Source organism: Arvicanthis niloticus, chromosome 2, assembly GCF_011762505.2.
Source record: "Arvicanthis niloticus isolate mArvNil1 chromosome 2, mArvNil1.pat.X, whole genome shotgun sequence".
NCBI classification, from domain to species: domain Eukaryota; kingdom Metazoa; phylum Chordata; class Mammalia; order Rodentia; family Muridae; genus Arvicanthis; species Arvicanthis niloticus.
In genome coordinates, this window is record NC_047659.1 from 116,748,458 (window position 1) to 116,762,989 (window position 14,532).

Consider the following 14,532-nt stretch of genomic DNA (forward strand, 5'->3'; position numbering starts at 1 on the left):
GGAGTGTCAGTTTATGTCTGAGACCTGGTTCCCCGTACCTGCTGCCTTGGTGAGCCATCCCTGCCTGTGTCCTAACAAAGTGAATTATTCAACCTCTTATTTGTACCTCCTGGCCATTTCAAGCAGAGCTTGCCGAGGACTTTTACTTAGCTCTAGGTCATAGGAGGTCTCGGGTTCAGTCCCCATACCACAGAAAAGAACTGAGTAATTAAAGTGAAAAATAAAGCAGAATGCCTTGGGTAGTTTTAGCTTTGTTTTGTTTTGATTTGATTTGATTTTTAGTATTATAAATAAAATTCCCCATTTCTTTTCAGTGTTCTATGAGTATTTTGTCGTTGGGCCTAGAAGCCCTAAAACCTTCTGTGCGACTTGAACAGAATATTCCTCTTGATTTTCCAGTATTTCTGGAAGACTGCATGTGCATTTGTCTCTTGGCTGTATGGTGGCTAACTCTCACTCTCCTTGGCTGTGTTTGTCACAGGTTTGGATATTGGTGGCAGCACATTCAAGACAAAGACAGCCCACAAAATCGCCTCGGAAGCTAGTTTTTCATCTAGTGAAGGAAGTCCTTTGTCAAGGTAAAGTCGCGAAAGGCTTTCTGAATAGCAGTAACAAGATGAGAAATGTCACTACGCAATGAGTTCAGCCCTGGCTGTGTGTTATTTTGTGTGTGACTTGATGGAGGGTTATGGTTTGGGTTTTTTGTTTATCTAAAATAACAGTCGAAACTTTAGTCTACCTTTGAAAATATTTGCACCAGAGCCAAGTATTGTTTTGCAGCTGTTGTTTCCTTGGTTTAAGACTCAATTGACACCTCAGTGAACCACAAATTAGCGTCCACAGCTGCTCGCAGTAGGACTGCTTAGAGACCACACAAAGGAGGCTGTCAGGAAAAGGGCAGGGAGAAGACATCAGGCCTTAAGAGAAATAAAGTGGCATGTTTCTTCTTTCTGAGACAATTGATAGACGACAGGCAATTGCTCTGTATTAGTTTTTGTGTATGGGTTCCTTTTTTTTTTTTTTTTTAAAGCAAGTCTTACAGCCACATTACTCAGTCCTTTTCTGATGTGTTCTTGCTTATTCCCCTTAAAGGACAGAATGTATCTTTGTACACTTGTTAAAATGTAACACTTTTCTTTTACAAGCTTTGTGAGCTGTAATAAGTGAGTTCTGTACTGAATTTGCCGTAGCATCCAACACTCATCATGCAGTGACTTCCATTCACTTAGGAAGCATTTATAATGTGAATTTAAGCAATTGCCTGATGTAGCACCTTCTCTTTTACTTTGGACTAAATACTATTTCAAATAGCCTTGCAAGTCCCCTTTGCGCTAGTATTGCTCATTTAAAAAGTGTCCTTTAGATGACTGCATTACCTTTGAATTTACTACTTGACCCTGCTAAAATGTTAAAACATGACCTTTACATTACTTCTGCAGTGCATAATGTCCAAATAACAAAATGATCTGATCCAGAAATGTCATATTAAAAGGAAATGAAAATGGAAAAAAATCTGTTCATTTGTATTTTACAAAAGCATGGCAGTATTTTAGGACATGGACTATTCAAATGGGTTAGCTGTCTTAATTCTTGCTTATAGAAACTTGTTGAATATCCAAAATGCTTTCTTGTTTATAAGAAATTACCTTTAATACCCAGGATTTATTTGTATTTTTGAGATAGTAGGAGCACACTGGGTTTGGGGGAGTGCTGAATACTCTGTCATTGGAGTTACACAATACATTCAATTGTGGGTCTTTTAAGAGAATTTTTAAAGGTCAGTAAATTCAACAGATGGTTCCCAGGTTTAATGTTGCCATTTGTCTTTAAAATATATCACTTTAGTTTTTAAGATTGTTAGAAGTATTTGTCCCATTATATTTTAAAGACATTAAAACAAATCCTACCCCATGCAGAGACAGAGTTTCTTTCTCTGTTTAGCCCTGACTGTCCTGGAACTCAGTCTGTAGACCAGACTGGCCTCAAACTCACAGAGATGTGTATTAAAGGCAAGCACCACCAGCACCTAGCATTAAGACAAGTTCTTTATGTATGCTCTTTGAAAAGTTCTTATGCACACTTAGACAATAATAGGATCAGGTAGGACATTTTCTCAGCCTGGTCATTCATACCTGGCCACAGTTCACCAGACTAAAATTAAACTTATTTTTTCTACAAATTAAAGTAAGGAACCTCTTGTTATTATATTTCTATATGAAATTAATTTTCAAATAAATCATAAGTAATCTCCTCACCCCCTTTAAGAAAAAGAAACCCACTAAAAGGTCTTCCAGGACCTCTCGGTTCTAGACACTTGATAGTAATCTAGCATGAAAGGCTTGGAACACTAAGTGAGGACTGCCGTGCAGTGCAGTTCCACACAGTTGGTTCTTGTGCTGGGTCTCTCATTGTTAGTACCCCACCCTGGGCTATGGAGAGCTCAGGTTTTGCTGTTTGTGCCTGGCTTCACTGAAATTTCTTAGAGGCTTACATTTAAGGATCCCACTTACTGCAGTCACTCCGTGTGCTTTATTGCTTTTACAAGTGGTCTCGAAACCCAGTACTTGAGAATAAACATAACAGTGCTGCGCCGCTGTAGCACTTTTAAAAATTCTTCTTTGCTCTGTTTTGTCAGTGAGCTGATGAGCAATCTCAAAAAAAAAAAAAAAAAAAAAAACCCTGTCGGACCTTAAAAAAATGGCTTCCTCTGATGTCCTAGAGACAATAATTATGATGTGCTAGTTAAGCCCAAACTACAGCTGAGGGATTTTACTTTAAAGCAGGGGCTTGGGCGCAAAAATGCATTTATAGCTCTTTGTCTGCACCTCATTATGTGTGGGCCTGATTCATTAAGTAATTGGTTTGCAGTTGTTTACATGAGTATTAAGGCCTTCTTTTCAGCCGCCTTTGAGAGATACATTGTGCAAATGTTGCCTGTGATGAATGCAGAATGAGGGCCAGAGGGTCCCTCCTATTGGCTAAACAGTGCACTCTGTTGAAAAGCCAGAGAAAGGGATTGGGTGCTGCTTTGCATAGCAATGACTTTCTTAATAAGCGTTACAGATTAATACACACAAGCTATAAAAGATGCAAAGAGATACTCTTAGCACATTTATACATGCTCATTTCATTGTGATGGTGGCGGCGTCCCCGCGCTTTCATATTCCGTTTTGCAGAGCAGAGGCTTCAGTGTATGAGCCGTAATAGAATCCGATGTTTATTGTATTATAAATCACGGGCAAGTAGGCCGATCGGCAACAGTTTATTATTAAAGATTCTTTCAGTGTAAATCTTTTTCTACCATTGTATTTGCTTCAGTAAAATCATTTTGTGGTTGAGTGGGGATGAAAGGCATGATGTACGAAGGAGTGAGTCCTAATAGGAAGCTGTTCTCCGAGTAAAGACCACTTGTTCCCTTTTGTTCCGGGGTGCATGCCAGAGCTTCCTCTCCTCTGCAAACATTGTCTCTCTTTACCTTCCCCAGGAAGCGGCTTCACTCTCCAGGATCCATTTATTCAATGGAGAGTGTATCTTCACAATTCCCTTGTAAGTTCAGCTTACCGGTTCCCCTGTAACTGCAGCCTTCTGGTTGAATCAAGATAAGATTTTTGCCGAAAGAAAAGAGTGTGTGCTTACAACATAATTGCCTGGGGGAAAGGTACTAAAAGTCACCGGGCCACCCACGCCCGTTAACTGGGCCACCGTGGGTGGTATTCCTTGCCAGCCCTGCAGCCCTGGGATCGGCCAGCGGAGGGCGCCAGCATGCAGCTGATGATCAGATGGTAGCCGCAGCTTTTCTTTCTTGTCTGGTCATTTGTTATTTTCCCCGGAATGGTATAAAGATACTTAGACACTAGTTGTCCATTGAAATAAAAATGAAAATTTTCTGGCAGTCTTTCATGTACCTTTATAAAGTACACACCTCCATCTCTGGCTTAGGAAGTCTGCACTGACCTTACATTTTGCTAAATTAGAAGTTTCCTAGGCATTCCAAACTCACTGTCAAAAACCCATAAATTATTTTTTTTTCCTGCACAAAACACTTTTGCCTAAGAAAAATCACTATTTTACAGGAAGAAGTAAGCTAGCTGACCCAAGGACAGCAAAAATTACAGCATATGCTGTAGGAACTCCAACTGGCCATCAGGGGGCGCTCAGACTTTGTCAATTTAAACAGCCTCAGACTTTGGCGGCCTTTAAAACTTAAGACTGATATTTGTGGAGATTTGTTGGTATGGTCATTTGTACTTTTATTTCTTTCAGGATTGATTTTCTTCTATATTTTTCCCAGAAAAAAATGTCTATTTTTGAAAGAAAGAAAAATCCAGCCAAAGATGCTATTTGAAAATTTTTAATACTGATTACAAATCCACAGAAATTTTTGCGGTTCGCAGCCTAGATACCACATCTTCTCATAGGTTGGGCATGCCTCTGCTTGTGTGCGTGTGCGTGCGTGTGTGTGTGTGTGTGTGTGTGTGTGTGTGTGTGTAGGCCAGAGATTAATGATGGATGTTTTTCTTGATAGCGCTATGCCTTATTTTTCAACACAAGTTCTCTCATTGCTCTTGAAGCTCATCCATTTGCATAATTTCAGCCACTGAGTTCCAAGGAGCTGCCTAATTCCACCCCATCCTGACCCCAACGCTAGAGTTACAGACACACATCCAGTTTTGACATGGGCACTTGGGACCCAAACTCAGGTCTTCATGTTTCACAGTAGACATGTACTGACTGAACCATATCGCTGGCCCTCCAGTCTTATAATTAGGCCCTAGAACAGGATGATGCACCCCACTGACAGCCTTTTCTTAATTGTCCTCAACGTCACAAGCTGTATTCTTGGCAGAATCCTCAGAGTCAATTGCCAAATTCAAGTGGACCCCAAATGCAGTAATTTAAGTGTGTTTGTTAATGGGATGTGGATTCCCCCCCCCCCCGTGTGGGGGGATAGGCAATCAGTATATTGCTAACATTAGCATATTCCCCAGGTCTTCTGGTCTCCACATTTGTCCACCTCTCAGGACCAGAAGTGAGTAGCCCCATCCCAACTCTTCTGCTGTTGCCAGTCTTCAGGAGGCTTATTGCATGCAACCGCCTCCAGCTGGAACAGTCATATTCTAGTGCTTTTGCTGGCCTACTATGTAGACTTATGGGGTGTCCTTCATGGTACCAGTTCAGATGCCATGCCCTAAGGCAACATGCTATTCCATGTTTTTGGCCTTTTTGTTGTTTGGCTGGGATACACCTACCCAAATGCTTCCCGGGCAGAGGATAGCTGTCCCATATGCCCTTCTAGTGGCCTCATGGCATTTCTGTCACCACCTAGCTTGGTATAGGAGCTGTTCAGGTACCTTATTTCCCCTCCCCCATGTGGGCTTCTCATTGGTCTGGCAGGTTTATCGACAGAGCTGGGTAACTGCTGAACTTTCTGAGAGAGTGCTCAACCATTCACTCTAGCCTTCTTCATTATGCAAACCACTTGCAAAATGCCTCACCTTCCTGGTCTGAAGGGCAGTATGCATTCTGTCCAGTTATCTACAAGTGGTGTGTGTAGGAGAGGTGTACACATTTTCAAATGGAAATCTTAGCTCATTTCAAATTAGGTCTCCTTCCCAAACTGTTCCAATGCTGTCTGCAGTCACAGTTTCAAGAAACAAGGAGGTGGGCATGCTTACAGATAGCCTTAATGGAATATCTCCTGACTGTTGTCCTGTATGCTGATGGAGACTTGTCTTGGTCTTGACCTTCATGAGGATGTGTAGGCTCTTGACACATGTCAGGGACCTGAAACAGCATTCCCAGCTGTGCCCTTCTTCCGGTGCCCTTGTCTTCTTGTCTTCAGTGAGGAGGAGTACTTTTGAAGGCAGAGCTGGAATGTGTCCTACATTTTTTTCTTACAAAGTACCAAGTTTCCTATGGTGTTTTCATTTACACTTAGTGTACTGGTTAGTTTTTGTCAACTTGATACAAACTAGGGTCATTTGGAAGAAGGAACCTCAATTGAAAAACACCCACATCAGATTGGCTTATAGTCAAGCTTGTGGGGCATTTTCTTGATTGATGATTAATATGGGAGGGCCCAGCCCAGTGTAGACAGTGCTAAGCCTGGTCCTGGGATGAAAAAAAAAAAAAAGCAAGCTGAGTAAGCCATGGAGAGCAAGGCATGTAAGAAATGTAACTAGTAAGAAGTGTTTCTCTCCATGGCCTCTGCCTCAGTTTGTGCCTCCAGGTTTTTGTCTTGAGTTTGTTTTTTACATCCCAAAATCATATAGCTGTAGCTGTGGATCTGTGTGTCTGTTTTATGTCATTACCATGTTGTTCTTGTTACCATAGCTCTGAAGATACCTTGAAATTAGGTAGGATAATGCCTCTAAACCTTTTCCCCCTTCTCAGGATTGTTTTGGCTATCTGAGGTCTGTTGTGCTTTCAAATGAATTTTAAGATTGATTTTTCTATTTCCATAGAAAGCAACATATGAATTTTGATAAGGATTGCACTGAATCTGTAGATTGCTTTTGGTAAAACAGCAATTTTCATAATATTGATCCCACTGATCCATGAGCATGGATGCTCTTTCCATCTTCTGGTATCTTCTTCAGTTTCTCTGAAGTATTTTAAAGTTTTCATTAGAAAGGTCTCTAACTTCCTGGGCTAGATTTATTCCAAGTTTATATATGGTTGGAGGGCAATTGTGAATGGGATTGCTTCCCCTATTTCTCAATGTGTTGTTGTTGGTGATACATAGGAGGAGCTACTGATTTTCATACATTAATTTTGTATGTATTCTGCCACTTTGCTGAAAGTGCTAAGAGTTTTCTGGTGGAGTTTGTAGGGTCTCTTTTTTATAGTATCACAAACACAATAACTTGACTTTTTCATTTCCTATTTGTTCTCTGGTGTTTCTGCCCCACCTTAGACCTTCAGTACATTGAATAGAATTGGAGAAAGAAGACTGCTTTGTCTTTTGGTTTCACTGGAACTGCTTTAACGTTTCCCTGTGTAACAATGTTGGGTGTAGGTTGTGAGTGTTTTTGGTTTGATGTCTTGTTGAATTTGGTTTGCAAGCTTTTTGTAGTGCTTATGATGAGGGAGATTAGCCTATCATTTGTTTTGTTGTTGTAACTTTATTGATACAGGAAAATACTGGCATACAGAAAGAATTTGGAAGTGCTCCTTTCCTGTTTTATGGACTAGTTTAAGAAGCATTAGTATTAGTTCTCCTTTGAAAGTCTGGTAAAATTCACCAGTGAATCCATCTAGGCCTGGCCATTAGTAAATCAGACTTTTAAAAATGTATTTATATATTTTTGTGTGTATGATGTTGGCTTGCATATATGTGTGTGTACCACATGTGTGCCTGTTGTTTTCAGAGGTCAGAAGAGGGTGCGGGTCCTCTGGAAGTGGAATTACACATGGTCGTGAGTGCTGTGCAGATGCTGAGATGTGCAGATGCTGTAAGAGCACGTGTGCTCTGAACTGATGAGATGCCCACTCCTCGGGGGGTTTGTTTGTTTGTTTTTTCAGTCAGTCTCATTGTTTGTTATTGAGCTACTTAGTAATTGTTCTATTGCTATGATGAGACACAGTGACCAAGGCAACTCCTATAAAAGAAAGCATTTACTTGAGGGCTTAGTCCATTATGATCATGGCAGAGAACATGGTGTCAGGCAGGCTTGGCGCTGGAAAAGTAGCTGAGAGCTATACCCTGATCTGAAAGCAAAGCAAGAGAGACTGGGCCCGGCATGGGCTTTTGAGACCTCAAAGCCCACTCCCAGTGGTGTACTCCTTCCAACAAGGCCACACCTCCTAATCCTTCTAATCCTTTCAAACCATTCAACTCCTTGGTGACTAAGCATTCCAATATGTGCGTTTGTAGGAGCCATTCTTCCTTAAACCACCACCTTCCACTCCCTGGCCTCCATAGGCTTGTAGCTATATAGTAATCCAAAAATGTATTCAGTCCAACTTCAAAAGTCCCTGTAATCTATCACAGTCCTAGCACTGTTTAAATGTCCAAAGTCTATATTGAGACTCATGGCAATCTCTTAACTGTAACTCCTATAAAATCAAAATTAAAAAGCAGATCACATACTTCTAACATACAATAGCACAGAATACACTTTACCATTCCAAAAGGACTGAAAGCGAGCATGATAAGGAAATACTGGAGCAAAGCAAGAGCAAAAACCAGCAGGACAAGCTCCAAGTCCTGCATCTCCAAATGTGATCTCAAAGCATTCGTCAGCTCTCCAACTCCTTTCAGCTTTGTTGACTGCAACACACTTCTTCCTCTTAGGCCAGTCCCCACACCAATCTGCAGCTCTCCTTGGCAGGTATCCCACAAATCTGGCATCTCCAACACAATCCAGGCTTCGCCTTCACAGCTTCATGCAGTGGCTTCTCTCAGCCTCCAGGCAGGGACACCCCTACCACACGCCTGGACTTGGTCACTTTTTCTTTAGCTATGGAATGAGATTCCACAACCCCTTTCTTGTATCCTTGACTCTAAGCCAGAACCAAATGGCCAAAGCTGCCAAGTTCTGCTTGTTGGGGCTGGAACTCGGCCCCCTCTTTCAATGATACTGCACGGGCTTTCGGTTGTGAATGGGTGGGTCCCTTCACAGCTTTAGTGTTCCTTTAATTCCCTTTTACAAGTTGGAAGCTTAGTCAGACAGGTCTTGCCCTGAAGTCACACTCCTGTCGTTCCATTTAGCAACTGGCTTTTCTTTAGACTGTTTGTCTCCTTGAGTTCAGGACTTGTCTCCAGCACCCGCTTTCCTGATGTCCCTTTTCTCCTCATACTGTACAGTTTTATTTCTCCTTGCCCCACTTGCTCCTTTTCATTGAAAATCTGCGTAAAAGTAACCCCTAATAACCACAACCACGTGCCATAGTCAATACTAGGCTGTCTTGAAATCTCTGCCAACACTATTAGTTTTGGTAGGCTGTGTGTTTCTAAAAATGCATCTGTTTCTTTTAGATTTTCCAAGTTAGTGAGTGTATTAGTTTGCCTGGATAAACACCATGACCAAAAGCAACTTAGAGAGGAAAGGATTTGATTACACATTCCAGGCCTGTCACTTAAGGACATTAGGGCGGAAGCTCACAGCAGGAACCCAGAGACAGGACTGAAGCAGAGGCCATGGAGGAATGTAGCTTAGAGACTTACTTTCTAAGGCTTGTCCTGCTTTCTTATGCAACCTAGGAGCACCTGTCCAGGGGTGGCACCACCCACAGGGAGCTGGGCCCTCCCACATCAGTCCATCATTAGTGAAGATACATCACAGACCCGCCTACAGGCTCTTGAACTCATCCTCTTAATTTCACACTCATTCCCTAGTCTGCAGCTCCTGGTGTTAGATTTCTGAGGCAGCAGAATGAGTCTGACTTTTGACTGTGTTTATTGGCATCCAAAGCAAGGGAAATTGAGGGTCTGGGAGCAGGGAGGCTGCAGCCCTTTATACAAGTGCTTGGAAATGATGGAGGTGTTGCAGCCTTAAGTGGCTGTAGGTGTTCATAGTCTCTTTCTGGGAACTGTCTGCCTCTAACAGGACAGATTATTTTGGGAGACAGGCTATTTCTACAAACATTCTTTTCTGGATTGACCAATAATAGCTGATTAGGGTCATCTGTAATCTAGTGAGAATCCTCTAGACATCCCACTACCATGAGTTCCTCTGTCCTGGTCCCTGAGTCACTATGTACGCTTACACTTTGATTGCTTCTGGTTTTGATCTGTCTTCTTAGCTGCAGGAGTTTTCCAGCCTCTTACATTTTAGCATCTTACAGTGTTGAGTGTTTTTAAAGTTCAGGTGGTAATATGAAGTGCTGGGCGAGATTTTGCCCAGGTGGATCCTTAGAAGGCCAGGTTGCTTCCACCTTCTTTCCTGTCTTAATATTGTAATTTATACCTTCCTTGATGAGACCATCTGCTTCTCCATTACAGTAATGCCAGTGATGTTCTCTCTGAATCCTCGGCACTGCAACTTTCAATAACAACAAAACTGTAGTCTGCATTACTCCTCTGTGGACTAGTTCCCAGGGAATCCTGTTCTCTACTTGGAAGGTGCCTGGAATTTTGTTCCCTGCTGTCCCAGCTCAAAACGTGACTCCTGTTTTTTACACCATTCTATTTATTTGTTCTTGCTTAGAGAATGACTGACTGAGCAACAAGCTCAGACTAGATGCCATGTCCACCACTGGAGGAAGGCAGCGGGAGCAGCTTTCCACCTCTCAGAGTCTGACATGTCACCCTCAGTGCTCCTACCTATTGGGCTCCTTAAGAAGAAAATGTGTGTTAAACCTGTCTCCTCTCAGTTCAGCCCAAACCTTAGTTTTCTTTTGCTCTGTGCCTGATTTATCATCTTTACTTGGAATTCATACCTGCACACCAGAATGACCAGGGACTTTTGTTCATCCAGATGTATCAAAAATGCCATGTCACTGTTTGCTAAAGTCCACCTTATACAGGCTATCACATGGGATCATCTGTAAACTTCCCAGAACACTGGAAGGAAGGCATTACTGACCCATTCTATAGGTAACCAGACTGGTGGTCAGAGCACAGTAGAACTGGCCCAGGTCACATGGTGAACAGAGTTGGGTATTACAAGCTCTGCGCTGTTATGTCCCAGATCTGTAAGAGGCTCTGTAAATGACAACCAGGAGGGATTCTGTACCATGCACTGTGTGGTTTTTATACTTCTATTTTTTGCTTGTTTTTCTTTTTCTTTGAGATGGGATCTCTCTGTGTAGCCCTGGCTGTCCTAGAACTCACTATGTAGACCAGGCTGGTCTTAAACACACAGAGATCTGCCTGCTTCTGCCTTCCTCCAGTGCTGGGTTTAACCACCCTGCCTGGCAGCTTTTGTACTTCTAAATGATTGGAAAACTAACCCAAAGAAAAGTTCTGTTCCATGACATGTGAAAGTACATGACATTCAAGTGCCATTTTCCCTACATGAAGTTTCATTGATGTATAACCATATCCATTCATTTACAAACATCTGTGGCCACAGACCTGAGGAATTGTGACAGGCTAAGTAGCCCACAGAGACTGAACGTTTTGCTAACTAGTAACTTACAGAATTCCTTGGCCCACCTCCACCTTACAAGGTAGGTGTATTCCTTTCACACTTGTGGAGATTAGGCAGTCTGATTCCAAGCACTTTGATAGAGTGATAGGCTAATTGTGTGGCCTGGAGCCTCAAACCAGTTTCTTACTCTGAAAGGGGACGTTCACGTATGCTTTGCTCTATATGACTAACAAGCTGACCCTGTCCAGCACTTCAAGGAAAGTCCTTCCTCTGTTGGGTTTTTTTTTTGTTTGTTTGTTTTTTTGTTTTTTTGTTTTTTACATGTTTGGAGAGACACATGAAAGAAGTGTTGACCCTAAGAATTGTACATAATAAAAGTTGACCTTGAATCACAGTGTCACATCCATTTTTAGATATGGGTTTTTACAGAGAAACATTGTTTCTAAGTCACTGGGTAGAGTGGAAAACACTTGAGAGCATCCTCACCTTTCTCAGTGATGAACCATGGCATACGTAGTTATGAAGTAGGTTTCTTGTAAGAAATCTAATAAAACTGACAATTAAGAACCACTGTACAAGCCGGGCATTTGGGAGGCAGAGGCAGGCAGATTTCTGAGTTCAAGGCCAGCCTGGGCTACACAGAGAAACCATGTCTCGGGGAAAAAAAAAAAAAAAAAAAAAAAAAAAAAAAAAAAAAAACAAACAAACAAAACACTGTACAGTGAAGTCACATTTCACTCATGTTGTTTCTGGCTCCCAATGGTTTAAATGATTCAAAGCCACACAGCATAACCATAGAGCAAACAGAAAAAGTAAATTCAAGTTGCCTCATAGAGACATGACACCTTGTGCAAAGCAACAGGGTCCCTGGCATGCTCCCAGGGTCACCTCCCCACGGTGGGACCTGACCTTGCTGCTGGCTCAGTTCACTTGCTTTTGATGAGTTGAGTGATTGCAAGCATTCACTTGCATAGAGGACACTTAGAAAAGGCCATGGCCACTTTCAAAGCACTGTGTTGGACATTTTCTTTCCTCTTTTCCTCTCCTGGATATTTCACCCTGCATTGGCAGGGAGGACAACTCAAACAACTTGATTCTGAAGTCACATGCTAATCAGAAACATGCAGGTCGCATTCTGTATCATTGAACATGGATCAAGAGCCTTTCAGTAAGGCCCTGTGCTTAGTAAAGTTTATTTATCCATTTCGCCTCAGGTACCTGCTAATTGCTAAGTAGTGTGTTATCCAAGTGAACTGAAACACATGTGGTCTCTGCTTGCAGCCAAGAGGGTAAGGAGTAGCCTATCAGTTAGCAGAGGGAAGATGGCAAACAGCAACTTTGATGAGGACTGCAGTGGATGGGGCAGGGGATGCAGAACTAGGAAGCCCAGCATTGTTTGGGAGCCCACCTTGGGAAGCACCATTGAGTGTTTAGGTCTTTATGCAGAAAACAATGGGGGAAGTTATTAAAGAGTTTTCATCAGAAAATGTAAGATTTATGTGTCCAGCATCTCACTCTTGCTGCCAAGTGGAAGGTGGCTAATAGAGGGACAGATTAGATGTGGCGTCATCAGTGAAGCCATTGCAAACATCCATGTCGGAGTTTCTTGGTGTGCTTGCCAATGTGATAAAAGTGACGGATTGCTAAGGAGGCCACGTTGTCAGGACATAGCTGTTGGCAAGGGATATTGGGGAACCAGAAAGTTGGGGGTGCCACATACTGAGGTGAGAGAAAGGACCGCCCTGGTGGGGTGGAGACCACACTAGAAGGTGAGTTTGACTACCAGTTGCTTTGGAAGAAGGCAAGGGAGGCTACCAGGTGAACACCGGACTTGTTTCTGGAACTCAGAATAGGAACTCTGAAACTCACAGAAGCTGTAGGGACCTGGCCTGGACTTCCTGTCCCTGTCTTTTTTGCTCCTGCATCAAGACATTCAGCTGCCACATCCCACTCCTCAGTCCAGGCTTGCAGTGTCCTCTTTCTCAACTAGAAGCACCTTGCCTTCCGGGGACCTCCGCAGCTCTCAACCATCTCTTGTCAAGCTCTGCCCTCTCAGTTCCAGCCAACAACAGGTTTGACCTTCTTCCTGTGTGTCTCCTTATGCAGACCACAGCTGTCTGAAGACTGCCTGTCTCCCAACATTTTAATAATCTGCCTTCCAGCACCTAGTCCATCTACCTAGCACATGGGTAGTGAGAGTAGGTAAATGGTATCCCAGCCCACATGGGTTCATTGTGTATGTACATACTTTACATAAAAGGGATGCCCTGAGACTCACTTTGTTGATGCCTACCACCATGGTAGCTTGATTATTGGCTGTCTGTTGGCCCCTTTCAGATGGTCACAGGGATATTGTACTATTTGTGGAGAATGACCATGGGCACTACTGCTGGACCCTGGTCAGCAGCAGGTAGCAAATGCCAAGGGAGTATTGCAGGATACTGTAGAGCATGGAAAACGGGCCCCCCTAGAGCCTGTTTTACTACGATGAGTGTATTAGAAGGCATATGCATAAGCTGTAGGTTGACAACAGTTGGACGAAGGAGGGCATGAACCTGCAAAGTTCGCCCATCAAGATGAGCCATGAGAGGGCAGAGATGTCACCTTGTTTAGAAAAAGTAAGTTTCTCCCCTAGTGTCTCCATTGACCCCTTATCTCTCAGCATGAGACTTGGAGAATTTAGGTATAATACAAAATGTAAGTGATGCTCCCAGAAGGGCTCTTTGAAACTCTCTAAATTGCACAAGACCCTGAAAAGGCACACTGAGAAATTTCACTCCAAAGAGCCACTGTCTCGCCCTTTTACATTCCGCAGAGGAGGCTAGGTACCAAAAGCTATCAACTCTAGCATTTGTATCGGTGGATACACGGAAAGCTAAAGTTGGGTGCCTGCACCACTTGGCTGTTTCCTACAGTGTGTTTGCTGCACCTGCCTTTGCCACACTGTTAGTTAGCATTGTTGCTGATTTGACTGAGGTACTTTAACTTCCTCCCCAACATCTTGAATTCTCTTCAGGTTTTTCCACTCTGAGTTTGCTCGAAAGCACTGACACTTCGTACATAGTGTTTTCCAGAGGACTATTGAACAGACACCGTTCCCTGCCTACTGCTGGCATGATGACCCTCCAGCAGAGCCCACAGTACACCAGGCTCCCCCAGGGCAGGAGCTGCCGAGAGGAGTGCACTGTAGGCTGCTGAGGCTGTGGGAGGCCAGTGCTTTTTCAGCAGACACCTCTAGCCATCTGGAGCCTTGACACTTTTATGCTTTTCAAGCCTGGGAAGGACATATAAAACTTCTCTCCTTACCATAAACACCAGCGCTTCTTCCTCAACAGCTTCCTGTAAAACTCTCAGACCAGCTGTCAATTTTCACTTTCTTATTTTATAGGCACGAAAACAAAAGGGACCCAGTGACCACTAGAAAGTCAAATGGTAAGAAATAGACACTAATTTTCATTTCTCATCTTAACTAAAAGAGCTGTGTTGTCTGTTTGTC

At 42.9% G+C, this 14,532-nt stretch overlaps 1 protein-coding gene across 3 annotated transcripts in view; it reads left to right on the top strand.

Annotated features, from left to right (window-relative positions):
* The window catches only part of Kiz (kizuna centrosomal protein), a 103,945-nt gene that overhangs the window by 87,664 nt on the left and 1,749 nt on the right, over nt 1-14,532 (top strand). For all 3 annotated transcript variants that reach the window (XM_076929918.1, XM_076929917.1, XM_034496019.2), the window contains 2 exons: nt 482-578; nt 14,425-14,468. In XM_076929918.1, coding sequence (XP_076786033.1) covers nt 482-578; nt 14,425-14,468 — 141 coding nt within the window. The remainder of the gene's footprint in view (nt 1-481; nt 579-14,424; nt 14,469-14,532) is intronic.